We start from the raw sequence: 27,692 nt of genomic DNA, 5'->3' as shown, positions 1-27,692 counted from the left end.
ACACTTGGCACAAATATTAATGTCCAGCTCTAGATCAAAAGTTGCTCTTCTGATCCCATAAATGCGTCTTGGCCATCATCAAACCATGATGTACTTTGGTTTATCAGCAAATATCTGTTAAACTAATTCACCTCGGTTTTAAATGTACTGTACTTCGTATCCAAGCGGCAACCTCTGGTGGTGAGAAACGACGCCAATGCGGAGGTGCTAAAAACTGCAGTTCTTTGAGTGTCCACTTGAGGCTGGCTCTGGAAGCACTGGAAACCACATACACACACTCAATCAAAGAAAGCCCATCTTTACAGCAAAAATAAGAATGTTTACAGCTTTGTACAAAAACTATTTGGGTCTGACCAACTCATTTATTTTTCCGCACACATTAGGGGGTACATTTTTTTATAACTCATTAGTTTTGAAGATGTTAAGATCACAAGTTTTGAATGACTAGAGCAACGGCTGACTTGACTAACAGGCAGCATACCTTAGCTGTTAGAATGACGCCACAGACCCGCCTCAAATACACTTCTGTGCTTGTAGTTTGCTTGACCGAAAATTAAGTCCGCTCTTCCGATATGGCGTCAACCAATGAAAGGCTTCTCTCTGCTTCAGAAACCAATGGGTGATGTCCAAGCGGCAACCTCCAGTCTAAAAATATGAGTCCAATGCGGAAGTGCTAAAAACTGCAGTTCGTTGAGGATCCGCTTGAGGCTGGCTCCAGAAGTACCGGAAACCACATACACACCAATTCAAAAAAGAGACAATCTTTGCAGCAGAAATAAACATGTTTACAGCCTGGTACAAAAGACGAGTGTAGTCTTGATAGCTCATTTCTTGATCGGCTCACACTGTAGGGGGGTGAATTTTTTTCTAAAGCGGCAATTTCGAAGATATTGAGATTACGAGTTTTCCAATGAGAGGCACAGCTGACTTGATGACAGGCGGGAACACTGTAGCTGTTGGCTAGGAGGCTCAAAGCCCGCCTCTTTACGTCACAATCGCTCGACAGCAGCAATATGGCTGGTGCTGCCGATTGGCCTCAAAACAGCGCTTCAGAAACAGATGGGTGACGTCACGGATACTACGTCCATATTTTATGCAGTCTATGGTGACGTCACTGAGGCTACAATCATGTATTATACAGTCTATCTTTGTATGCAATGCTAGTGAGCACACGTTAGCATGCTGATTCTCAAACTAGCATAGGGTGAAGCTTACAGCTGCTAAACATTAGCATGATAGCATGGCCATTGTGTACAAATGTAAAAGCACACAGCTTTTGGACTAAAAGGAGAATAATGGTCCATGTAACAGACACAGTAATGAGGTAATGAAAGCAGGAAAAATTATGTTTAATTCAGCAAATCTTCATGTTTTATACAGAAGCTGTGGGCTTTACTCAACACAACAGAATTCATTGGGTGTTAATTCAGCCACAAACAAATGTTTTAGTATCAAAATGTGTGACACACATGCCAAATTAATTTAAACTTTGCTGAGTGATAGCTTTATCACCACTTATCCCTGCAGACCATTTTAAAGTTTGCTGTGTATACTTCTTGAAAAGTAGGGCAGCTGTCGTTTCCAAATTAAATAAACTGTTTCTCCCAAAGATTCAGGCTTTTTTGGAACCATGCATTTAGTGGTGTTAGGATGGTGGTAAAGCTAGACTTTAATTTTTATTTTCCCTGGTTGTGATGCAGTGTTTCTCACTCTGGTGCATGACAGGAGTCTAATCCAATCGTGGTCCTGGCTTTTGTAGTCTGGATGAGACAGTCTTAACTGAAGGGCTCTGGTAACGACCACTTAAAAGAGGCTTCAGATAGAAGCTGTCATTATTTCCCTATAGGGAGACAGGGCACTGCTAGGTGAGGCCACACACACTTTGGAAGAGAAAAGTTTTGTTTTTGCCAAATCTTTATGTTAACTCACACTGCCACCATGTCCTAAAATATATGCATGTATAAAATATGTGCTAAAGCATGTCTCTTTTGCTGATTAGCTAGGGAAAAAGCTTTTACTCCTCCACTCAACATGCTGGCTTAACATATCTGAGGCTCCTATCCTCCCCAAGGTTTAACTAAGATTACATCCTATCATAAATATGTCAAAATAGATTTAGTAACTCAGTGTTTAACTTCATTTTTCTGCCTGATCCCGCAGTCTCCTGTAACCTACCATTTTGCTGTATGCACGTCCCTTTTGGGATGTCGGCATTTTATGAAATATCCATCAATTTCAACATTATTAGATCATACATTTACGCCTTCCTGGCAAACAGACTAACCAAAAAAATGGAGATTTCAACCACATGGCGCTGGACTGACACTCCAAAACAGCGCTGTGGTTGGCAACATCCTCTTCCAGACCAAACCATTTTTCAGCCTCGCTGCTGCTTTTATAGAGTAGCTGTGTGTTTTTAGAGGGAGAAATATCGCCCTACCACAGGTTGTTCACTGGTCAGCCTCTACATTGCTCTTCTTGCCTTTTCATCGATCCTTCTGTTGGAAGATTTAATGTGTGGGTCTGATGGAAATGGATATTTACCATTTAACATTGTCTTTTATAGTTGGCCAAACCATGCAAGCTATTTAGCATGTTTTAGCTTGCTACATCTGCAGAAGCTAAACCTTTACTGTAGCTATGTATTTCAGTTTCAGTGAGGTATTTGAAACCCAGAGTGCAGGATGAAATGCAGTGACATGACATGCTAAAGGCTGATTTATACTTCTGCGTCTCCCCTACGCAGCAGGGGCTGACGTGGACATGAGCCCCACATACTTGTGCGTCGATGTGTCCGTATCGCGCGGCAATTCTCCTCCGAAACGCTTGAGGGCACTGTGGTCTCTCTGATAGCCGGTCGCCTGCTTCCGGTCATGCTACGATCTCTGTTTACTTTTCCACATCGTTTCAGAGCGTGTTCTGTTAATCTACAGCTGATACATGTTGCTGTTTATCATACAGACATGATTACATGAAGAATAGAGAGGAGGAGATGAAATACACGGCCGATGTGTGGCCGATGTGTGGCCGATGTCCTGGATCCCGGAAGTGCTGTGAATGCGGGAAAGACAAAGCGTCGAGCGGACCAATCACAGAGCTTGCGGTCCGCGTCGGCTCTACGCATAGTTACATTTTGGAGGAGGTGCACGTCAGCTACGTGCGTAGGCCTCTGCGTAGGTACGGGAGCTACGCGGACCTACGGCGTAGGCTACGCCGTCGATTCGACGCAGAAGTATAAATCAGCCTTAAGGGTTGTGGTTGGAGATCGAACCACCAACTGCTGCGATGAAGACTGTAGCCTCAATAAGACTAAGACTTGAGCCCAGATTTTCTTATTTATTCATGTGATTTTATAGTTTTTATTGGTTGACTGTTTTTTGATATGCGTTTTGAATGGAACCTTTAGCACTTTTATCATTTTATCATGTCTACTAATTTTACCATTTTTATTGTTAGAATAGTTTTAGGATATTTTTGTATGTTTTGCACATTAAGTAGTTTGTTCTGTCTGACATCTGTCTTCTAACTCGAACATCTCACTGGTAAAACAAGTTTACTTACGTGTACAAATAAAGTAACCTGAACCTGATACATGGGGCGCCTGTTCAAAGTGCTAGGCCAAACGGTGCCCCATTTGACATGTGTTTTTGTTTTGTTTGACCCTTGTCCCATCTGCTATAATGGAAGATTCAGGCTATGTCACCTATACTGCAGCTAGACTCCAGGGGGAGCTCTTAAAATGTTGGCTTCACTTTCAGGAAGCTAACGTATCGTTCATCGTTTCAGACAGCCTAAGGATTCAGCATATGAGCAGTACCAGGTGTTTGGTAGAATTTTCACTTCCCGGCAGTGTTTAGTGATCCCTGATTTATTGTTTGAAATTCAAGGGAGGCCAGGGTTGGTTTGCAGCTGTAATCAGCCATCAATATTTGCAACAAGTCCCTCCCTAGCATTCTGTTGTTACAAGAAACATGCAAATATGTGGAATAAAGCTGAAATGTGCTAGCTGTTTCATGGGAACTTTTCTATTTGTGATAAATCTAATATCTAAATGTGTATTAAGAATCTGATGACCGTTCCTCAAACCATGACTCTCCCACTTCCTCCTAACCAGTTTTGAAAGTTTGCTGATAAAAGGGCATTTGGTTCTGTGTGTCCAACTGGTGTACATGGATGCCGTGCATTGACCTCATGTAGACTTTGGCTAAGAAGTTGCTCTTTCTCAGGTCCTACAGTGTTCACCTGATGGTATTTTTTTTATGTCTGTAAAAAGAACATTTGGTATTGATTGCCACATCTTTCAGATCCCAAACTGATGGCATTCAGAAGTGATAAGCACACTGTGACTGAAAAATCACGGAGGAATGGAAACATTTCACCCAAATTATGAGCTGTTTTATGGTTTTGATCCCTATTTTAATGTTTCCGAGTGACAGCCATAAGCTAGCAGAGCACCCAAGCTGGTCCACATGTGAGATTAAGCCATTTGAGAACCACTATGAGAACCAGTTGTGCCTGTTGTGTATCAGGGCCAGGGCTCACAGGTTGGCTGGACGTGTGATGGGGACCGGCAGCCAGGAGAGAAGGTCCTGCAGGATATAAAGGAGAGGAGAGGGCAGGAGAGGCGGCTCCAAGAGATCCAACAGCAGCTGGAGCTCCTGGGCATGGGCCAGGAGATGACTGTGAGTTCAAAGCTCATTCACACACACATACACACACACACTCACATAACAAAACACATGCTCAAACTCACTCGAGACTTGCATCCACACACAGTCTGCGTTTTGCTTTTTAATCCTCTTCAGCACTTCTATCCGTGGACACGTGTGTGACAAATCACTACATGCACATAGCTCATCCTCAGGCAGTCTCACAGGGGGGGAGATGAAATCAGATGCAATATCTGTGTCTCTGCAGGCCCATATTTCTTCCTCTTTTTCTAAGTTTCCTTCTCCTTCTTTGTCCAAAACACACAGTCCCTCTAAAGTTTGGAGTTTTGTGTAAATTCAATATTTTGATTTACTTTAGCTTCAAGTGCTTTTTAAGTAGTTCACAGGTTTGATTTTAAGGACAGGATGATCGTTTCCCTACTGATACCCTTTTGTCCTCCACCGTGTTTCATTGCTTTCTAGCATTCTTCGCTCGGACTCGATCTCCATGTCCACAGTGTTCCCTAGAAACCTTTGAGCACTGTCTGCTTTTAGGAGCCTCTGTAGAGTTACAACCACAAAACTGTCACCCTTTCCCCAAACTTTGTAGCTAAAGACCCAACAGAAGAATGTTCCAGGAACAAAAGGTGGATAGCTTTGATTTCTTCTTTCGCTGACATTTATGACCTTAAATTTTGTGAGAAAGTGAAGAAAACATCTGAGATAAACTCACTGGTCCGACTTTGTCATTACTCGAACGAGTATCTTCTCTCGGACTTGCATAACAAGCTACCTGTTCCCTTCTTCACTTCAATGCCGTCAGTTAAATACAAAACTCAACATTTCAGTTCTCACGCTGATGAACCACAACATGATGTATACATGTTTAATTTAAACATTAAAGATGCCCTTTTTGCCCACATAAAGTGAGGTAGTAAAAACATCAAGTGGCAGCCACACCCTTACTTCACACAAGGCCCCATGCCATGCAACCCAAACCTATTCCTGGCCTAATTAAGGAGACACAATTTAAATTTTCTTTTTCTAATGAAGCCGTTCTCTGTTTTAGGAAACTGTTGTCTCATTATGATCACAAAACATCAAACCACCAGACTCTTAACTACTGGTGTTGCGAGACACTCTTTGCATTTAGCCTGTGTGTCAGAGCATTTTATACCCCGTGACTAAATGATTGAACCCAGCGAGCGGCTGCAATGTAAACAGCACACTCACTGTGTATATTCTTAGTGCCACTGGGCTTGTTTTGTGGTTTGAAGAGATTTATTTGTATGGAATTTGTCTGGGAGGGCATTCTTAAACAGCTTCACACAGCTCGGGTTGGCTCATAAAGTTGATTTATATCACATCCGTAGCTCAAATCTCTTCTCACAGTCTTTCTGCACCTGAAGCGCAGACTGACTCCGCAGGATGTCTGCATAGTTCTCTGGTGTATTAGACGTGCTAATTAATCAAGAGGAGATCAGTTTTTGAAACCATTAAGGTTTTATTTTATCTTGATGTGAATCAGTTTGTTCATTTTAAGTAAAGCAGTTTATCCTCAGATGCAACCACTAGTTCATTTTTATTACCTCTTCATTGCTCTTGTCTGGCTCTCTCCACGACTCAGAAGTATGTCAAACATCTACCCCACCCAACACTTTGTATCTACTTTTGTTTGATGTTTTTTTACACAGAGAGAAATGTCAAAATTATGCAGAGGTTCACTTTAGGTGAGTTACATGCTTTAATTATTTCAGTTTCTCACACAAGCACTTCTGACATTTTTCAAAAATTTCCAGAACCCTGCCCTCAAAATTTTCAAAAGTTGTGAACACATGCACACAGTGTGAAGTCTTCCCTGCCAGACAAGGAGTGTGTGTGTGTGTGTGTATTGGGGGTCAATGGGGTCTTTGTAGGCAGGACATGCATCAGGGTCGTTACAGCTTAGATGCGACATATATTACACATAATATTGATAACTTATCTAACTGACTTGTTCTCCCAACTCCCAAATATCCTAGATATTTTGCTAGCAGGCTGCCAGGAAAAAGTACTTGTGAAGTTAGGGTGAAAATTCTGGTTGTTTGTGATCTCCCTTGCAGCTCACCCTGTCATGTTTCAGGGAAAGGCAAACAAAAGGTGTAGGACCCATAATGCAGATTCATTAAAAAGAAAGATTTAATAAACAAAAATGTAATTCAAACAAAATCCAGGAAACCCAAGAACGCTGGGAACACAGGAACACTCAGCTAAGGCTTGACGTCACACAAGAAGAGAGGAAACACAGTGACTGTATACACACAGTGGGTAACGAGTAAGGGGACACAGGTGAGAACAACAAGGCACAGGTGTGGACAATCAAAATGGAGGGAAAACACAGGAATTAAAAACTTAATGTAACCCACTGGGAGAAAATTCTACAAAATATAGCTGAGAATAAACCAAAACATGACACACACCCTGAAATTGTGAATGTTTTGGGGAGTTTTATGCATTTGTGAATACAGCTATTAAAAACAACAAGTATTCTATCAGCCCACACTTCTCTATAACATCTCAGATAAATGTTTGCACCGTAGCAAAGTAAACTTTTAGATCAACTCCCCTGGCTTATGTTTCTACAAAAGATTTCAAAGTATGTAACCCCCCACATCACCATTGTTAAAGTCAACTTAGAGGTTAGCTTTAGAGGCCTCATTTTGAAACTCTGGACAGAGCGTTGGTTTGCTGTTTCCATCTATCCATCCATCTTCTTCCGCTTATCCGGGTCCGGGTCGCGGGGGCAGCAGCCTCAGCAGGGAAGCCCAGACACTCCGCTCCCCGGCCACTTCCACCAGCTCCTCTGGGAGGATACCGAGGCGCTCCCAGGCCAGCTGAGAGACATAGTCTCGCCAGCGTGTCCTGGGCCTTCCCCGTGGCCTCCTCCCAGTCGGACATGCCCGAAACACCTCCCCAGGGATACGTCCGGGAGGCATCCTGACCAGACGCCCGAACCACCTCATCTGGCTCCTTTCGATCCAGAGGAGCAGCGGCTGTACTTTGAGCCTCTCCCGGATGTCTGAGCTCCTCACCTAAGGCTGAGCCCAGCCACCCTGCAGAGAAAGCTCATTTCGTCCACTTGTATTCGCGATCTCGTTCTTTCGGTCACTACCCACAGCTCGTGACCATAGGTGAGGGTGGGAACGTAGATTGACCAGTAAATTGAGAGCTTTGCCTTCTGGCTCAGCTCTCTCTTCACCACGACAGGGGATTAGTTTGCTGTTTCTCTTAGTTTAAAGAGTTATTGTATTTTTCCTTAATTCCAGATAAGAAAGTTAAAGAAGAGTTTGGCGTGTCATCACATTTTGTGTTGAAACGTTTTCTTTCAGGAGTGCAGTGTCTCCACAAATACTGCCAGGACTGATTGGATATAATTGTTCTCTTTTGGAAGTATGCTAATCAGTGTTCGACCCAATAATATCCAAAAGGTTACTGCCACCAGTTTATGGCAGCAGTGGCTACAAATTTTCTGCTCCACTTCAGTTTGATTGAAGAAGTGTGTGATGATAAGAATTCAAGTGTTTGAATAGAGATCTACCTGATTTACCCTCTCGCAGTGATTTATTTTTACAAAAGCTTTGCCATGTTGGATTCAGATCTGAAACCTGTGATGTGCGTCATCTCCGTTCTACTTTCTGTTAGTCCAAACAACACCTTGTTCCTGTGAAATGAATCTCTTTGCCAAGGAAACACCTCTGACATTGTCCAAATGTTTTACTGTAACAAAGTGAGGTCAGTGTGCTCCTTTCATGACGCATTGATTTCGAAATACAGTAAAAGGAAAAAGTTGAAGAGATAACCCATTTCCCACTGGATTATGTTGAACTGATAGAGCCAATCAGGCAAACATTGTTTATCAAACAGACTTTTGAGGTTAACCAGGATTCCCAAATTAAATTTGCTATGAGTGAGTCCTTCCACAGAAGGCCAGGTAGGTTCACAAGAAAAGAGGGAGCCATCACTCTCCTCTACCTCATCCCATCCATGTCTTGGCTGTTAGCCTCTGGCTTGTCACGCTGTCTGCTTTTGTTTTCCCTCTTTCTGATCTCATGAAATAGAAACGATTCAACAAAAAGGGTTCCCCACAATAGTCTCTGTTTTTCCTCTGCCACTGATTAAAAGCAGTGGCAGAGAATTAAATGCACTCCTTTTCTTTGCCATCAATGATTTTCTTATAAAGATTGGGTATTTGTGGTATGTTGTTGGTAATTGTACACTGTCTTTTTGCACAAGGTCACCCTTATGTTCCCAGTGAAATGAGGACATTGTATAGTCTGTGTCTGCAGTTCATAACAGATAATAGCAGATGGATTTGAATTGTAGAAATGTGTTGAACCAACATGCATTTGTTAAAAAACAGCCGTGCCCTCAAATCTGAAGACATTTCTTTTAAGGGTAGTTAAATTAGTTAGCTGTACACTTTAGGTGAGTGATTATAACATATTGATCCAAGGGAAATACTGTGAATATATTACTCTATGAGATGTTTCTTTAATGTGTCAAAGTAAGAGGGGTTTTAAGCAAGGCAACATAGAACCATGTGAGCATGGGTGTGCACTGCTCTGTTTACTGCAGCTCAGTCTGTTTTTAGTTCTCAGAAAAAAAGTTATTTTGTTTTTCCATCAATTGAAAATAAATTATCCAGATACTCAAGTATCTGCAGCTATTTTTCTTGTTTTAAATGGAGATTAAACTGTTTTTGGACTTACATCTGGAAATGCCTACTGGGTCCATCAACCTCAGAGTTGGGTTTCATTACTTCAATTGAGAGCTAGTATAGATATAGTTAGAGTCAAGATGTAACTTCCACTGTGTGGTACTCTGATGGTCAAGGCCACATATTGGTCTCACCTTCAGCCACACTCTCACCTCATCTGTTTCCGAACAACACGTGTTTTTTTTAATTTACCAATCACCCAATTAACACAGTTTGGTTTATTTAATTTTTTGCATGTAATCTTATATTGTTCAAACAAAGTGTGCACATGTTTTACTTTAATCTGTTTTCCTAATAGTTGTTTTGTCTTTGACTTACCTGACTCTGGGGAATGGCACTTCCTGGTTTGAGCACAAGGCCAAGGCAAGCTTGTTGGAGCAGACCATGTGCTCTGGTGTTACAGGGGATTAAGGTTCAGTTTGTTTTGCTTTGTATTCAATTAACTGAGCATCGCTTTTCTATTTCCCTTTGGATTTCATTATCTTGACCGAACCACCCTTTAAAGCTCCCTTTTGTATCATTGTATGAGGTACTAAGAGATACAAGAGTACTCATGATAATTTTGTTAGGCTTTTTATTTTCTTAAATAGAGTTATATAAAGTTGACCTCTTTACAGGCCTAGCTTTTATTTATTATGTTTATTAGGTTATGTTGATTTAGGTGAGATAAAAACCCACCTTTTCCTTCAAAGCTGGGGTTGGTACAGTAGTCAGATTTAGATACACTTTTTGTTGTACTTAAAGGCCCTGTGAGGAGTTTTGAACTGGCTGAGAAACAGACTAAAAATTATACCGATGCCTCTTTATGATCTTCAATAGCAAACAAGACCATCAGCAGCAACACTGCCACCTTCTCTGTTGTCATTTTTAATGCCCGAAACCGCCCTGGGGGGGTAGGTGTCAGACCAGATGATGAACATCTCGCTTCAGAAACTGCCTTTATTTGACTGTTTTTATGGAAAATAATCACATTGCCTGATAAAGTTGACTGTTAAAAGACAACAGGATGAGGTTTTTGTTGAAAACACTACTTTTGCATGTATAGGACAAGAGATGAGAGGTATCACTTTGTCCACAAGGGGGCGCCAGAATCGATACAAAACAAAAGTTCCTCACAGCAGCTTTAACAAAATGGTTAAAATGATCTTTATGTCCTGATGGCAATCAATACATAATCTGTTCTTAAAAAAATAGTGAAAAAAAAGCTGCTATCTACAGCCGGAGTAAACCTGGGAAAACACCAACCAATCTCTGCCATCAGGAGACAAAATATGAAACCAATCAAATCCCGTCCTGTCGTTCTGCCCGCCTCCTGCGCGTACATTTCATGTTTGTTTGTGTTTTTAACCTTCACTATGATAATGTTATGGTGTTTTCTTACCGCTGAGTGAGACTTGAGTTGACATAGTGCAAAACACAAACCATGTGCTGAGGACTGATTTTGAATCAGTCACAATCATACGGTGGCGAAGCAGTGGCGCTCGTGTATGTGAGCGGGCGTTGTTTTGGAGGAGCTCTGCGGGAAGGGGGGTCGGGGTTATACGGTGTCCTAAGGAAATGCTACATTCAAATTCATGCTAGTTTTCAGTGACTACCAACCCTAGCTTTAAAAGAGTACCATGCCCCGGGCTTTATTTTATGTTCCCCAACAGGTACATCATAGAGCTTTGTAGCTTAAGAGAACAGTTGTTCCCCCAACCTTCCCTTCCTATTTTTTTTTAGAAGCTGCTTTATTATCTTATTTTTTTCATTTAGAAAGAGAATGTAGCTAGCTAGATTTAGAATACATCTATAACTAGAAATTAGCCTGCTAACAAGAGCAAGTCAGGCTTAAGATAGCTACCTAGGCTGTTCTGTAAGCTCATGCTTCATGTGTAAATTTACTCTATTTTTCATTTAGGTTTGATTATGGCCAGTCACATCAACTCGAGCTTAAACTAAGTAAGGTGCACGTGAACATTATATCTTTATTTTTTTAAAGTACATGTGCAAGGAGTCATGCATGAAATTATAGGGTAAAGTGAGGAGATTGGGATTCAGCCAGAAGTCACTGACATTTACAGAGTAACTTAGAATCTCCCTGGGGCCAACAATCTATATTAACTACATTATCTGACATTTGACGGATATGATTTTTCTCTTTGACCTCAATGCTTCACTTGTCGTTAGTGTACAAAAACAAAAAGTTTGTATGGCAAGTCGGCTTGAACATTTGAATATAAGCATCTAGTGTAATGAATCAAATTCCTTAATATAATAGAGGAGAACTGGCCCCTGGGTCTGGGGCCGATAGAGCTGAGGTATGTGTCTGAAGTCAGTGACTTTGAAAGCTGAGCAGCTCACGTTTGTAGTAATCAGGTCCCGCTCTCTGCGTGTACAGGAGCCAACAGTAAGCTGTGCAGAGGTGGTGGTCTGTTGTAGAGCATATAGCTGGAGGGCTCAACAGTTTACATGTTGTCATATTGATCTGCAGGAGGGAAAATGATACCAGACAGTGACCATGATGATAAAGCAAAGGTTGGGGATTCAAAGATGCTGCTGTTGTTTGTAAGCAAGGAACCTGAGTTGCCTGTCTTGAGGGTGAAAAACTCTCTGACCTCACTGTCACAATTGTTCGACTCAAATCCACAGGGAAGGCGAGTGCAGTGACGAACAGCATTGCACTATTCAAGAGGGACTGCACCTATAAGAGCTGCTAAATATGATAGTGACCCAGGGTTTGCTTTACACTTTCTATCCAAGTTACTGTGACAACAGGCCACACTTAGAAAAATACAGAGCGCCTGCTGGGTCATGATACCAGGTCAGGGAGCAAAATAAAAACCAGTCTGACAATGTCACCGGTGAACGATGTAAACCTTGAATTTATCTGCGCAGGGCAAATACTTTTCTTATCATTTTTTGGATCATTCACTCGTGATATAATTGATAATTTTCTAATAATTAGTCTGGCTCATGAGCAACGGTGTCTAAGTGAGTTCCTGGATGAGGGGTTGCCGTTTAAACAAGTGGGTGAAAGTATTCAGAACAGCTCATGGCAGCAGTTAAATAATCTGCAGTTGATTCGATGCTTTCAAAGAACCGAACATCATGTTTGCTGAGCACATTTTCCTAATCAATACCTGCACCCACTTTTTTCTCTGTAATTTTATCCCTCAGTTGTGAAGTCAATGCTAGTGAATGCTTTCCATAGATCTGTCAAAGGCCCTAATTTTGTCAGTGGCAAGTGAGTCCATAGATTTTCCACTTACAGCTTGTATTTCACATGTTTATGCCAGAAGATGTATGTCTGGGTGAAACTCCAAAACCAGCCTCAAGTCTTGCCGCTCACACAGCTGCATGTCTCCTTTGACTGAGCAGTGGTCTCCAAAAAATAAACCTTGATTTTTTTGTATTTACATCTTTCACACAGGACGCCTGCACAAAACCACTCATGGCAGCTTGAAAACAAAAGCTTGTCCAATGCTGACACAAGTTTCCTCTTCTCCTGTTCATCCATTTCCTTTTTGAATCAGGCTGATAGATACGCAGTGTTTATGCACTTTAAACCAGACTGACATTGTTCCTGTCTCTTTGATAACCTCATTTAAAGAAAGGAACTGTCTGGAACCACCTCATTCAAACATATCATGTATTTTCTTTGGACAGCTCTTTCTGTACTCACAGTTTTATGCTCTCTTGGTTACTGAAATAAAAGTGCTGTCTGCTGGGCAGCGCTGGACTGTAATAACTAAAGTAGATGTAACACTTCAGTTCAACTGGCTCAGACAAACAGTCAGACAGGAAAACACAGATCAGTCACCCTCAGACACCCTTGGCCTCTCTTGTATTAAGGGCACTGGGGGTCAACCCGCTTTAAAGAGCTGCAGCATTTTGTCACAGCAGTAAAAACACTCTCTTTCTTCAATCTCTGCTCTGTCCTCTCTGTAGGAAAGTCGGAGTTGTAGTTCCCATCCAGCCGGCTGGTGCTGGTTAGAAGCATTTGTGGCCGTTAATGCTCAGGCTGGTGGGGCACTTCTTTATTGCCCTATTTATGAGCACCGAAACACTGACATGCACGTAAGTGATCAGTCATTTTTTGTGCTTTACGTCCAAATCTGCAGTAATGGTTCAATTATGTTTGTTCCATATATTGCAGAAAAAAGTCCTTTGCAAATGGGATCTGAGTTATCGCTTTTAAAACTAAGTGTGGAGTAATCATGAAAGGTAAAATACCTTTATAATCACATGCATTTGCAAAAGTAAGCACACCAGACATAATTCTATTTTCTTTGCAATTTTAAAGGTGAAGGTCAAGTCCATAGCTAAAGGCCAGATCTTGCTACATGCATGTCAAAGGACAACAACATGCAGCGCTGCAGGGTGCGTCCACGCTGGAATGTGCCCCTGCTGCCTTTGGTCTTCCTATCCAGAGGTAGGAGATGATGTGCAGCTTCTGGGTTATTGTGGGGGTCATAAAGGAGTAACACAGCCTAACCTGCCATGACCCAGGGGGTGTCATTACATTACTCCGAACACAGACAGGACTGTGGTAGAGATATATGTCGGCAACTTGGACTTGGCAAGGGGTTGAGGAGTTTCAGAGGGTGGTCTGTGTTCAGAGGAGGAATAGATGATCGATGAAGAGTATTAGCAGCAGTAAGTGCGGATAGACGAGAGACAGGAATGTGATTTTGTCTCAAGAGACTCAGCGGGATGTGGTGAAGAATAGAAAACAAACTGCACGGAAAAAATACTCTGTTTGAAGAAAGAGTACCTGGGATGAGACAAAATTTTAATACCAGTTATAAATGCATGTATGCTAGTTTGTAATTTAAAAATAAAAACAATGTTTAATTTGAAATCAGACTGAACTTTGTATTTGTGTTGTTGTATATCTCAAAGATAGTTTTTAAGATATACTAGTTTACTCTCCTGCCAAGACCAGTTGGACTTTGAATGGGCTGATAATGTTGCTTCTTATCCTCTCGATTTGTGTATACATTTTTTAACACTTCAGCCTCATTGGTGATATCATTGTTGAGTATACAGTTTTTACATTGCCCCCAAATGGCCCATAGAAAAAAATGAATAACGTGGCATTACGACTCGCATCATGATCAAAGCTGCATGATCAAAGGAGTGTATCAGGACATCAGTTTTTTAAGGTCATGGACATTCATTTCAGTGTGGTATTACAACTAGAAACACGAGTTTCACTATGGCACGTTGAAAGAATGAAGATTGTGATTACTATACAATCCAGACAAGTAAGGTCTAGCTTTCCTGGACACGTTTTTGGCTTAATGCTCGTGTCATGAAAGGTAATGAGTTGATATTACTGGAACAAATTGACTGTTGAGTCGCAGCTGTCTAAATAAAGTACTGCGTTCTCACACTCAAAGAAGGCAATTGTATATGAGCATTTGTGCATAGGTAAATTAGTCCTGTCTCCCCTTATTAATATAAAGAAAGAGGATTAAAGGTTTACATGGCCAAAGAATTTGATATCAGAAATTGCTCTTGCCACATCACTCTTATGAAAATATGTTCATTTAGACATGTTTCCTCATAACCTAGTTTAAGAAGGTTGGCGTCTCTTCTTGAACTCACATGCACTCCCAGAGCGCTGCCTGAGAGGAATCCGACTTATCAGTACAAAAACAACAGCTATATCCAACTGGAAGCGTTTTTTTTCCCGGACTGCTTCCAACTAGGCACAGGGGAAGGCCGCAGTGGTGAAGTATATTATTATGAACTGCCACTGTTATCACAGGTCATGCGTTAATACAACACATTGTCTGGATTTGTCAAGAACTGACTTTTAAATCCAGTACAGGGTGTTTGAAATGGGAAAAAATGTAGGGAGGGTGTTGGAAGATAAGAGCGGTTAAGCTGAATAATATTCTGTCGTCACTTTTAAAGCAATACCAACATGTTGTCAGAGGTCTTCTGTACATGCTTGATATTCTATAAAATAGTGTATGTAGGCTTTTCAATACATTTCATCTTAACATGTAAAATGTAGGGTAGTGAGCGGGTGGTTAGGTGAAATGTAACCTGGAATCCCCCTCTTCATGTTGGGGTTGTCAACTGAAAATATAAACAAGCTGATGCTAAGTATTGACTGAAAGATGATTGAATTTTTGATCATTTATTCATGCAGATAAAAAAATGCCCCTCAGATTTCACTTTTGATAGCACTTCTATGACAATGGTATTCGTATTCGCCTCCTTTCCAGTCGAATTAACATTAAACTTTCATGATGAAGTCAATATATCCACCCAAAGTCCACACCATGTTGCAGTTTGTGTGTCAAGGTTCAGGAAAAGACCCATGTGCAGATTTAAATCAAATGATTGAATAAACTAAAACTGAGATAAAACAAAAACTTACTTCAAACTAAAAACACTAGGAACACAGGAATCACAGGAAGACACATCACAGATCACACACACACACACACACACTGGGTAACGAGTAAGGGGGCACAGGTGAGAACAACAAGGCACAGGTTAAGACAATCAAAAGGGAGGGAAAACACAGGAAGTAAAACCAAACTAGAAACACAGGGAGCGAAAACCACAAAAATAAAACAGGGAACTCTTCACACACAGGGAAGACAACACAAGACACAAAACACTAAAACCACAAGGGAGACATAATGTCAACTTATAACAAACAGAATACACAGGGAGGAAACAAGACTGAAACACAAGGTACATGTAGAAAGTAACACAGGTAATCAAAAATCACTAAAAGTAAACTAAGACATGACACCGTGGCTGCTTCTATTCTTCAGTTTGGTGGACGGATCTTTCACTCAGCTCCTTATGTGTTATAACATCCCTCTTTAGTTTCTGCAATGTTTTCCTCCTCTCTCTGGTCTGCCATTACCACAAATATATACTTTCCTGTACCACAAATAAATTAAAGATAATATTAAAAATATCATCCTTGTTGTATAGCCTACCGTTTAACTAACAATGCTAATTTGCTTTCTTCAGTGCCAACAGGGAGAGATGTTGGAACTCCTTTCCTCAGATTGATTTGATATGACTTGTGTGATTTGTTTGTCTCTGGCGTCACCCTTGCTATTCAGAATTAATTGCCATTTACTTGTCATGGGGTTTAGACCAATCAGAATGGAGTATTTAAACAGTTGATCAGTAAAAACAAAAAAAGCTGGGTAATCTTCAAGTTTAACTCTAAATCATATATGTATTGTTTTGTGTTTCCCTGCAGATTGAGTCACCAGGCCTCGCTGAGGAGCAGTTACTTAGTCTGCTGGATGAATGTGAGCTGGCGGAGAGCTGGATCCAGGATCTAGAGATGCAAAGAGACCCTAAAGAAGACCACATCTGAAGTCCTGCTGTCAGGATGCCTGTCAGAAGGTTATCCTACTACTGCTGGGATGTCAACTACTTGATTTAAATATCATGAAATAAGAGACAACTTCATGATCACAAAATATATTTTATACTAAACACTTGTAACAGACTAGTCTGAAGTGCTTTCAGATTTATGTATCTATGACAGCCTGTTCTTATGTAAAGTAATATAAATAATCCTGAACATCTGATTTAGAATCTGAAAAAGAAATAAATCTACCTTTTGGCACATGTCCGAACTGTTTGAAATAACTGTGATTTTCTATTCTAATTGGTCTCTTGGTTTACACTATACAGCTGGATAGCATCCCATTGTTTTTATTTGTGCTAATGGCTCTGCATGAGGAAGCTGAGCAGCAGGGCCACCCTTTGTATTAACCCAAGTATCATATACAAGAACAGAAAATTGCTGTCATTAAGTGTAATAGCCGGGTACGGTGGCCACAGAATGTTCTACTGAACACATAAACACTCAGCCGACAGCTGCAGGTCTGTCTGGTGGAGTCTGAACACTTCTCCCTTTCTTTAAAATATGATACATCACATTTTGTGGTGTGAGTTCACGCATCCAGTGTTGGTTGCTCCTGGTGAGGAAAGAGGGATGGTGTCGGCCCCACTGGAGTGATAGCCGAACAGGCTCAGCTCTGAGCATTCCTTTCATTCCTGCCTCTATAGGTGATCTGCTTCAGAGTGGGTCAGATTATCAGGATCTCCTGAAACTGGACCCTGTGTGACTACTTTTTTCCTCATTTTTATTCAAAGAAACGTGACCCCCGCTTACAAAAGAGCACCAGCTTTGAGATTCATGCTGTTTGGTTTGTTAAGAAGACTTTAAAAAGCTGTTGACACGAGTCCTCTTCGCTCCTGCTTGCACAGTGAGAGTAGCTAGTCTGCACCTGGCTGACCCCAGCCTAGAGGTCCGGCCTGTCCTCTCTCCTGGCACTGGACACCTACGGGCCTGTTCGTCTCACTCTTCACCCCACCCATGCATGCTGACCCCGTGTAAATGGTAGGAATTATCCCACATTCCTTTGGACTGAAAGCACATCGGCCAGGTGAGCCTTCAGGGTCAAACCCTCCAAACCAGAGCTCTGCTATCAGTGAGAGCTGCAGCACTATCTGTCAGGGAATCTAAACAGACACCTCTGCACAAGTCCAACAGACTGCACGCGAGCCATTTTCTGACAGACCCCACCAGATAAAAACCTTCCTAATTCTTTAAGTCTTTGATTCTTAACCACATTTGCAGCATGTGTAGCATTTCTGTCCTTTATACAAATGCCATCTGTGCAATTGACAGTGTAATGTCATTATGGTAGATATACCACTTGTTTGGGAGAATGGAAACTCGGTGAGCTCAGTATGGTAAGAATGAGGTCACTTCTAATGTAAGGAGACCTGCGGCATACTGAGACTGTCTGGCTTTTCTGGCTGAAAGCCTCACTGGTGCCTGAGATTACAGCTCTTTCTGGCCCTGTGAAACAGCTCAATTAGCATGATGTACTGTTTCAAGGGTCCTATTGTGGATGACTCACCACTTTGACAAGTTTTATTGAGACACTTTTTGGGGAACTTTGAAATTTCAATTCACAGTCTCACTGGTGAAATCAGAGCAGGGCTATAACTTAAGTTCACTCCCTCAGTGCTCTGCTGAATTCCTTCTGTCTACCTCTCACGTGGAGAGCTGTTGTTTGAAGGTGTAAGGAGAGGCCTGTGTAATATGTAACCAGATCTGGATGCGCTGTTTAAGTGGGTTATACCTCATGTCGTGTTTTCCTGCTTATGAGTCCCAAGGATACTCCCTTTCTCCAAGGCTTCACTCAACTCAACTAATAGATTCCAGTTGCTTGACACAGCATGGCTCGGATCCTTTTGCCTCAATCAAAGGAGATATGATGTCAAAAAGTTGCTGAGAAGGAAGTTCAGTTCTTTGTTTCTTTTGCTTTTTAACCATTTGTATGCCACAATGAAGATACCAAGCAACATAGATTGTTTTTTCCTGAAGTGTTTATTGTTCACTTGACATTACAAAATACCAGGTCGGAGTATAAACAGCACTTTGAGTAGAAACTATAGTACAAAGTTTATAGAAAAGCTTCACTATTATTTAAAAAAGACACATACAAAAAACAAAATTAACAAAGACATCCTCGTGTCAGTGTGCAAATAAGTTTATACAGACAGAAACGCTTCCATATGAGGCTACGCTTCTAGATAAATTATTTAAATAGCATATATCTACACAAATGAAATAACCTCAACATAAAACAAACATAATAATTTATCAAAAAATGCACAGGAAAAACATTTAGCACAAAACAAGTCAAGATAACATTTCTTTTAATTCCTTTACGTTCCTGTTTGGGCTTCTTTCACTACAAAAATATCTTATATACAGCATATAAAGGATGAAAAAGTCTTGCGTTTAAAAAAAAAAGAAAAGAGAAGCCAACCAATTTATACTCTGTTGCAAAGACAAGTGATTCTTGTGTATTGCTGGCCTCAATACAAGAAGAATTAATGAGGTAATATTTGTACATAAAGGGTTTCTTTTGATGTCCCCTCGTCATAAATGTACACACAAGCTCAGGCACACCAGTCATGCACACTGTACAAGCAGAATATCTAGACTTACTGTAAGTGGTGTCTATTATTTACGTTTTCTTGCCATTAGGGGATTCTAATTTGAGATGTTTGTAATAGGTTGCTGACGACATTGTAAGCTGGCAAGAAGCAAAGATGAGCGACAATAACATCCTCTATGATGAATAAGTAAATAAAGACAGCTATACTTGCATAGGTTTTCTGGTGGCAGGAAATAGACTGGCCCATAATCTTCACATCCCTTGAAACTGTCTGAGATATTTACAAGATATTTGATAATAATTACTTTTCCAAAGCAGTGTTAAGTGTCTCTGCTTTGGGGCCCTGTGCTGTCCTGAACTTTGTGCTCTCCTTGTTTCCTCTTGTGCTTTTTCCTGAGAAGACGAATATTCCGGGCCAGCCCTAAGCCTTGGCTAAATACAAGACCATGCATGTGCAGATCTGCTTTAAAGAAGGTTGGGCAGTCATTTAAAGGAACCAATTAAAAAAAAAATAATAATGCACTTGACTTCTTAACTATGCTTGTTGGGTGACACACATGCACATACACACAAACACCATTCACTCTCTTTGATAGTATCAGTCAGTCCATACTGTCCGTGGTCCCTCAACAGTTCCTTCAACGGGTGTCATCACCCCAGCCTATGAAAGTTCTCCCACTGCCTTCACACTTCACACTTACACAAGTATCTTTGAGTCCACAGCAGATGTATAATAATGCTCAAAAAAGGAATTAAAAAATAATCAAAAAACATGGAACTGTCTTTCCTTTGGTCCCTCATCCGCAGAGGAAAACCAACAACAGTTCAGGTGTGCAAAGCGATTAAATTCAGCCCCCTTTCAATGCAGATCAAAGTCAGAGGGCCAATTTCCTCTGAGCAGAGCTGCGCTCATATTTGAGTTTGGTGCAGTGGTGCAGAATTATCATTAAACTTTCATTTGGCTTTGAGTCCAGAGGTCAGATCTCCTCATGCTTGCTCACTTGCTCGTCATTCCTCTGAATGTGCAGTTTTCAAAAGAAAGGGTTAAAGAGATGATGATCCAGGTCTTGTTTTAAATACTCATATTGACAGGCTGATTCTGTCTGGAAGTCTCTGTGGTCCGATTATGTATCTGAAAGAATTAAAGAAACATTGTTAGAAATCAAGTCTGGCATGTGAAGGCCACTCTTTCTGAAATACTGAATCATCACTGATGTGCTTACCTCTGCATTCATATTTGAGGTCTGAGAAGTAAACCATCTCCTGAGAGAAGACGTACAAGCCTAGTCGTCCACCTGCGTATGTCTTGTCGTAGATGTTTCCAGAATCGGCCATGATTCTCTTGCCTTCATACATGACCACCCTAAAAGAGACAATGAACTCACATTAGCTCATTTCCAAATAAATCAGAAGGAGGAGACATGGAACTGTTGACACGGATTGCTTGGTAGGTTTTAAACTCACCTAATAAGTCCAGTCTTAGGTCTGTGTGTCAGATGCCATCTGTAGGCAGTGAAGTCCTTCCAGCCAACGTTCTTTGGGTCGTGCCAGAGAGTGCGCACCTGAAAGGATCAAACATGAAGGTTAGAGTGTGAACATTGTTAAACATTGTTTCAGTATTGCTTGAATCCTGAGTTAATGAATGTTCCCTCACCTGTCCGGCGGTGTCTCCGGTGTGCCACAGGGCATTCCTCAGATGCTCACCAGGCCCAGTGGTGGAGTTGACCACTTTGATTGACAGTCCAGAGTAGCCTTGAGCTCTTGTGGGTTGGTGGGACCAGTAAGTTTGTGTGATCTGTTTCCACATGACGGTGTAGAAGCGTGAGCTGGACTGGTAGCCAAACACAAACCCAGCGTAGTCGTCATCTCTGTCTGTGTTGATGAAGAACGTTCCACTGAAATCCACGGCGCTGAACTCATCGTAACCTGAAATGAGGTGAGAAATAGTTTAGATTATGATTTTACTCTCACTTTGTTTCCATATACTGTCAGAGTCTGATTTTGATAGGACGTACCAACAGCAATGCCTGGATCACAGTTGACAGTCTGCACCAGCTCCTTGCCCTGATGCCGGACCACCCAGTTGGGGTCAATCTGAGAGGTACCCTTGGGGTCCAGAGGAACCATTTGGAATCTGCGGAAGTCTGTTTCACTGATGTCAAAGTTCTCGGGACACACATCAAAGATGTCCAGGACATTGTCTTGGTCAAAATCGTCTTTGCACACATCACCACGGCCATCACCTGAGAGGAAGACACAGACATTAAAACCACGCAAATGGAAAACATGGACAAGGCGTTACAAAGAAAACAACAAGGGAGACACAACTCACCATCAGAGTCCACTTGATCTGGGTTAAAGGCCAGCCTGCAGTTGTCTTTGTCATCAGGAATGCCGTCGTTGTCGTCATCATGGTCGCAGGCGTCACCTTTGCCGTCTTTGTCGTGGTCAGCCTGGTTAGCATTGGGGATGTAGGGGCAGTTGTCCAAGTTATTCTGGTGGCCGTCCTCGTCAATGTCCTGGTTATTGTCGCACTTGTCTCCGATGCGATCTGAGTCAGAGTCCACCTGGAGGAGGAGAGAATTCCTATTTGATGAGATTTCTCAAGGACAGGCTGTTTTTTTTTTACCCCCACCTCAATATGAGAGGTGCTCTTCAGTTTTGCCCCTTGTTGATAATCTACACAGTAGTTTGACAGGTGAAGCTGTGTCGCCTGGGAGGATGAGATGTGGCTTTACCTGATCAGGGTTGTGCTCCAGAGGGCAGTTGTCACAATGATCTCCAACACCATCCCTGTCAGTGTCTCTCTGGTCCACATTGTAGACGTATGGGCAGTTATCGTTTTCATTCAGAATGCCTGTTGAGACAGAAAATATTCAGCTTAGTCGCCCGGGCTGAGGAAGTGATTTTTGAGGCTGAGGAAAAGCTTTCAAGGAAACTTGGATGGAATTATTAGAAATCACTCACCGTCACCATCGATGTCCACAGCACAAGCATCACCCTCTCCATTATTGTCAGTATCAGTTTGGTCGGTGTTCTCCTCAAACACACAGTTGTCACAGGTATCGCCAACATCATCCCTGTCTGCGTCATACTGGGCAGGGTTGTACACTCTTGGGCAGTTGTCCTAAGATTGAAAAGAAGTTTCAGAAGCAGGATTAGATTTCAGAAATGGGCTATTACTCAAAGGAGAGATATTTATAGGAACAAAGCTCTGCTGTTAAAGGCTTTTCCCCCTTCTGCTTCTAGCTTCTGCTGAAATCTGATGTTCCACTGGAAGTGAGCTGGTAATTTTGACCACAACATTTTTCTTCCCCAACTTTCCAAATCCACACGCTAAGAATTATGGGCAACAAGCCACCTTGTCCTCAACTCTGCCTTATTTTGGAATCAAATGTGAGTATTCCTATCCTACATGCTTTCCACTGTGACTCTCTGGTGGGAGCACACAAACATGGAGACTTGACATTCCTTGTGCCCAAAGGAAGGATGGCTACTCCTGATTGCTATGTCTGGTTTCTGAGGTAGAGCTCAGTTTGGGACAAAAATAAATTGCTGTGATGACTCACCCTATCATCGGGGATCCCATCGTTGTCATCATCATTGTCACATTCATCACCCAGGCCATCTTTGTCGTGATCTTCCTGGCCAGAGTTGGGAAGGTTGGGGCAGTTATCCTATGGAGGGGAACAAAAGAGCGGTTAAGGAGACAATCATCATAATAATGGAGTTCAGATGGATAATAATAGTCTTTGGTGCTTCTATCCATGTGGGGTCTGGCTACCTTCTTGCAGTGGTAGGTGGCGTTCTCCACACACACCAGGTTGGTGTTTGGCCATCCGTCCAAGTCAGTGTCCTCTCCGCAAATACGGCCGTTCCCAGCATAACCTGGCCTGCACTCACAGCGGTACATGGACTCGGAGTACACGCCCAAGTAGATGCAGTTTGCATTCTTATGGCAGTCGTGGCTACCATCCTGGCAGGGGTTACGAGGTTTGCAAACCTAGGGGGAAATTACAGAGAGTTAAAAAGACTGCATGCTGCAAACTTACTAGCCACAAGCAGAGCAAGTATGTAATAACTCAAACCTGTTTTTTAGCAGTTGCCTGTTCAACTCCTCTTCCAAAGGGTTGAGGACCGGAGAAACGTGCAGGGCAAGGCAAGCAGTTGTAACCGGGCTCTGTGTTCTCACAACGATGGGCTCCATTATGTGTATGGCAGGCATCAGGGACCTCTGTGCACTCATCAATGTCTTTGCAAGAGATGCCGTTCCCTCTGTATCCAAGAGGACACTTGCCACACTTGAATGAGCCATCAGGGAAGCTGGCGCATCTTGAGCCAGGGAAGCACGGACTGGACAGACAGCCATCTGTAGAGAAAAATAAGAGGTACTCCATGAAGGAATTTATTGTGGACTGTTTTTTTTTCAATATTTGGTAGATCCTTAATATTTACCAATAGGGCAGCTCTGGTTGTTGCACACTTGAGATGTAGTAGCATCACCAACACACTCCTTTCCTCCATATTTGGGGATGGGGTCTGAGCAGAGACGTTTGCGCATCTGGATTCCTCCTCCACAAGTAACAGTGCAGCTGTCCCACGGTGACCATGGTCCCCAACCTCCGTTGACTGAAGAGCATCATAAAAACAACATTTAGTATTTCTCATTGATTTGACACACTCATATCAAAGAGTTCAAACTTTGCTGCTGCAATGAACTCACTAGGACAGGGTGACTTTTGACAGATTTCAGTTTGACGTCCTTGTCCCTGGCAGTCCCGACCGCCCATCTGTGGAGTTGGAGAGTTACAGAGGCGTATCCGGGTGATGACCCCCTCACCGCAGGTCACAGAGCACGAAGACCAGGGGGACCAGTGGCTCCAACCGCCATCCTGTTTGACTGTGAGCAACACATGCACAATTAATTTCCAAATTACTCAAGCTGAGAATATTTATTATCCCAAAGGTCATGTGAAGAATACTGAGTGACTTACAGCGCTTGTCACATTCCTGGGGGTAGCAGTCACGGGTCTGGACAGAGGTGCCCTCACAGTTGCTGTTGATGCGGTCACAGGAGCGTCCACGCTGCTGGATGCCACGGCCACATGTCACCGAACAAGGGGTCCATTCAGACCACGGGGACCAACCATCCTCTGCATAGTCATTCGCTGTAGGGTTGGGGGGGAGAGAACAAAGTACAGGGATTGTTACCTTAAGGAGAAAAGCTATTGAGAAAGAAATGAAGGAAATCTGATAAAAGGTGCAGCAGGTAAAAAAAAAAAAAGGTGCTTACGTGGTCCACAGCGAGGGCAGCATTGTCCGTCAGGCACGGTGGCATTAGCACACGGGATCAGAGGGCAGGAGATTTTGCGACACACGGTAGCAGAGTTCTGGAAAAAGGAACAGTCAAATTAGTACAAGTATAATGAGCCAGCTGACTGGTTGACTGGTTACTGGTACTGTTCCAAGACTAATTGCTTTATTTCCCAATGATGAGATCTTTATCTGGGATATAACACTCCCTCTATGTTGATAGAAAACTTTATCCTCAGCAACAGTCTCCTTCTCACACCTAACTAATTACACTACATGTGAACAGCCTTCACTAGACGTTACTGGTGAGGCCCAATGCTGGTGTGTTCATGGTTTAAAGGACGTGTTGATGGCTTTCAGACAGGAGCTAAGTGATTTTAAAGGGAGGTGCAATCATCAACACTATTATCACTTCATTAAAATGAGGCTACAGGAAACACCTCTACGTCTTCCCTGAGCTGCTTTCTGCTTTAGGTTTGAAGGTTGCATTCCAGGAGGTGTGACAGCACTTACTTGGCAGGTGCACTCAGTGCAGCCGTCCACGGTCCACTCATCTTTGTCCTTGTGCACTATGCCGTTGTGGATACAAATGCCACTGTGGATGTTTATTTGATTCTTCATCAGCGCACTTTCTTCAGACTGGAGAAAAAAAAAAAGAGAGAGAGACAGAGTGTGAATGGAGCTGCTCAGGATGGAGGATGGAAAACTTTCACTTTGCCAAAGTTCCAGTACAAATGATTCACTGACTGACACCATGATTAAGACATTGCTTGACTCTAGCGAAGCAGTGCAAATGTGACCGACAGCCAAACATATTTGTGTATTCACATGGGACTCATTAAGGACTTGGCCAGTAATTACAATTCCAGTGACAAGTGGCAGCGCTGAGAATGCAGAGGGAAGGAGGGAGAGAGGAGGAAAAGAGGGGGTGAATGAGGATGGCAAAAGAGCAGGTCCTGAAGGCCCTCTGAGCTTACCACTTTGCGGAGTTCATTTGACAGCTGTTTAACAACCGTGCCGAGTCCTCTGAGCTCCTTAAAGATGCCGGCGATGTCATCACAAGAGAAGCCGCAGACAGTCTGCAGGTCTGACGGGGGAGAAAAGAGTCCAATAAATTAGTTAACCTCTTAAAGTTTACAACTGAGCTGTTGAGCAGAGTCACAACTTGGGTGTGTTTGGGGAGGAGAGGTCTCACCTTTGGCTTTGTGGCCGGTGTAATCAGTCCTAATGGCTGGGCTGGAGCCATTGACGGGGTTGTCCAGGGTCATGACATCAGTTAAAGCGGCTGCAGGGGGGAAAGAAGAGAGAAGACAAATTCATTTCTGATCACTGAAGCTGATTCTATCTTTATTTATACTTCTATAGTTTGCAGCTGATTAAGATCCCCTTAATCCAAAATAATCACAACATTTCTTTATTTTTAAGCTCTACATGGTGATGATTTATATATTTATAAGACTTACCTCCACTCTGGCATCCTTTATTTCTCAGTATAGCCTCAAGAGTTGTCCCAAAGACAAAGTGCACATTTTGAAGCACCCCCTAAAGGACAAAAGTCATAAGTCAGATTTTTCACAGTAAGACAAAAAATGTTTCATTTCATCTAAGCTGCAACACTGATGAGCTTACCATGAATTTTTCCTTGGCAGCTCCCTTTGCAATCCTGAGCTTGGCAATGTCAGCCACCTCTGGAGACAGCACTCTCTGGATGGGCACATCCAGCTCCGACACATTGATCTCCTCACAGCCCACATAAAGCTGCACCCGGTCATCCTGAACGAACAGAGTGATGTTCTTCCAGCTTCCGGTGGCCAAATCTGCATCTTCAATAGACACGAGCTGCTGCTGGTTCCCAGTGGAGAAGAAGACATCCAGAGTCTTTGCCTTACCGTTGGAAATGATCTCGAAAACGGGTCCAGAGCCGTCAGTCTTCTCAATGGTCATAATGCTGCCCCTGGATTTCTTGGCCTGCTTCAGGTTGACGAGGAGGAGGAAGCCCCTCTCATTCTGAATGGAGTCAAGGAGGTCCCTAAGGGCGCTATCAGGGACCTGGGGGATCAGGTCTGCGTTCAAGATTTTGAATGCAGGGCTGTAAGGATCTTCGCCTCTGACCAGACTCACTCCATTATGTCTCTTGTTTACCCGAGCCAGATCGAACAAGTCAAACACACTGTTATCATCTCGGCTCTCTGTGGTCAGAGGAAAGAAAAGAAAAACCTTGTTCAGTTATTTTTCCCATACAATGACAGTGTATGTAAAAACACAAGGAAAGTCAGAAACTCCCAAAGAAATACGCACATGAGACAACACAAAAGCCAGCATATAAAGCCCAGCATATACAGTTAACACATTTTTCACATTGCACTGTAAGGAGACATTTTCCATTCTCACCTGCCAACCTCGCGCCTTCACAACTCCAAAGCATCAACAGCAAAAAGATGCCACACAGCATCATCTTGAAATCTCAAGTGATCCCTGATGCAAAGAACAACACAACGTTAGGGACACATTGAAACTACATTTTCCCATTCATAATGATAAAAATAAATAGTGTACAAACCTTTAAATGAAAACTCCCTCTGTAAAAATGTTTTAAAAAGTAGGAAAAGTCCTTTCTTCTCTTGTTATTTCTCCTGTTTCTCTTCCCTTAATGCTCCTCGTCCTCTGTAGAAGCTCCTCAGTTTGGTGAAGATTGGTTTCAAAGTCTCTTTGAGCTCCTCACCGGGCTTTATTCCGGGGATTTGACTTATTCCACTGACTTCTCCCATCGATACTTCTGCTATTTAAACAGTTTGAGGACATTCCTGAGTCCAGTCTCCACCAATGGGATCGCAGCGGCGCAGAGGGACGGACTTGTTGTCTTACCTCACAGCCATTCAGAGGACTATCCGCGACGCACACACCGAGGGGGAAAAGGCATTCCTGAGCTGAGTTTCCATCACCGGACAAATATTTCATACACGCTCCCGAGCCAAGACGTGGTCGTTTCCGGTCTAATAAAAGTTTAATTGTTCGGCA

At 42.5% G+C, this 27,692-nt stretch overlaps 2 protein-coding genes across 7 annotated transcripts in view; one reads left to right on the top strand and one right to left on the bottom strand.

The window, feature by feature from the left end:
- fsip1 (fibrous sheath interacting protein 1) overlaps nucleotides 1-17,011 on the top strand; it is a 35,501-nt gene extending 18,490 nt beyond the window's left edge. For 2 of the 6 annotated variants that reach the window (XM_034674367.1, XM_034674366.1), the window contains exons 9-12: nucleotides 4,530-4,682; nucleotides 13,336-13,464; nucleotides 13,691-13,819; nucleotides 16,631-17,011. In XM_034674367.1, coding sequence (XP_034530258.1) covers nucleotides 4,530-4,682; nucleotides 13,336-13,464; nucleotides 13,691-13,819; nucleotides 16,631-16,750 — 531 coding nt within the window. In that variant the 3' untranslated portion in view covers nucleotides 16,751-17,011. Of the gene's footprint in view, nucleotides 1-4,529; nucleotides 4,683-13,335; nucleotides 13,465-13,543; nucleotides 13,612-13,690; nucleotides 13,820-16,630 lie in introns of those variants that run through there. The other 4 variants (XM_034674369.1, XM_034674368.1, XM_034674371.1 and 1 more) reach the window with 4 other exon arrangements.
- A 1,754-nt stretch (nucleotides 17,012-18,765) lies between these two features.
- Nucleotides 18,766-27,482, bottom strand: LOC117806094 (thrombospondin-1-like). Its single transcript, XM_034674774.1, has 22 exons — nucleotides 27,235-27,482; nucleotides 27,066-27,149; nucleotides 26,304-26,863; nucleotides 26,138-26,216; nucleotides 25,870-25,959; nucleotides 25,652-25,761; nucleotides 25,188-25,313; nucleotides 24,655-24,751; nucleotides 24,356-24,529; nucleotides 24,085-24,261; nucleotides 23,817-23,990; nucleotides 23,450-23,730; nucleotides 23,146-23,364; nucleotides 22,931-23,038; nucleotides 22,329-22,488; nucleotides 22,100-22,218; nucleotides 21,694-21,928; nucleotides 21,377-21,604; nucleotides 21,016-21,287; nucleotides 20,826-20,923; nucleotides 20,585-20,724; nucleotides 18,766-20,493 (listed from the first exon to the last, which is right to left on the bottom strand). The coding sequence occupies exons 2-22, from the start codon at nucleotides 27,127-27,129 to the stop codon at nucleotides 20,486-20,488; spliced, it is 3,519 nt and encodes a 1,172-aa protein (XP_034530665.1). The 5' UTR covers nucleotides 27,130-27,149; nucleotides 27,235-27,482; the 3' UTR covers nucleotides 18,766-20,485.
- Nucleotides 27,483-27,692: the final 210 nt, after the last annotated feature.

Source organism: Notolabrus celidotus, chromosome 22 (genome assembly GCF_009762535.1).
Source record: "Notolabrus celidotus isolate fNotCel1 chromosome 22, fNotCel1.pri, whole genome shotgun sequence".
Classification (NCBI taxonomy): Eukaryota; Metazoa; Chordata; class Actinopteri; order Labriformes; family Labridae; genus Notolabrus; species Notolabrus celidotus.
This window is presented reverse-complemented; position numbering and strand designations above follow the sequence as displayed.

Excerpts from the sequence above, each read along its gene's own strand:
- LOC117806094 (XM_034674774.1), bottom strand. The coding sequence starts at position 27,129 with ATGATGCTGTGTGGCATCTTTTTGCTGTTGATGCTTTGGAGTTGTGAA. Across the intron at positions 24,262-24,355 it reads CCAGGAATGTGACAAGCGCT|TCAAACAGGATGGCGGTTGG; the intron begins GTAAGTCACTCA and ends TGTTGCTCACAG. Across the intron at positions 21,605-21,693 it reads AGATCAAGTGGACTCTGATG|GTGATGGCCGTGGTGATGTG; the intron begins GTGAGTTGTGTC and ends TCTTCCTCTCAG.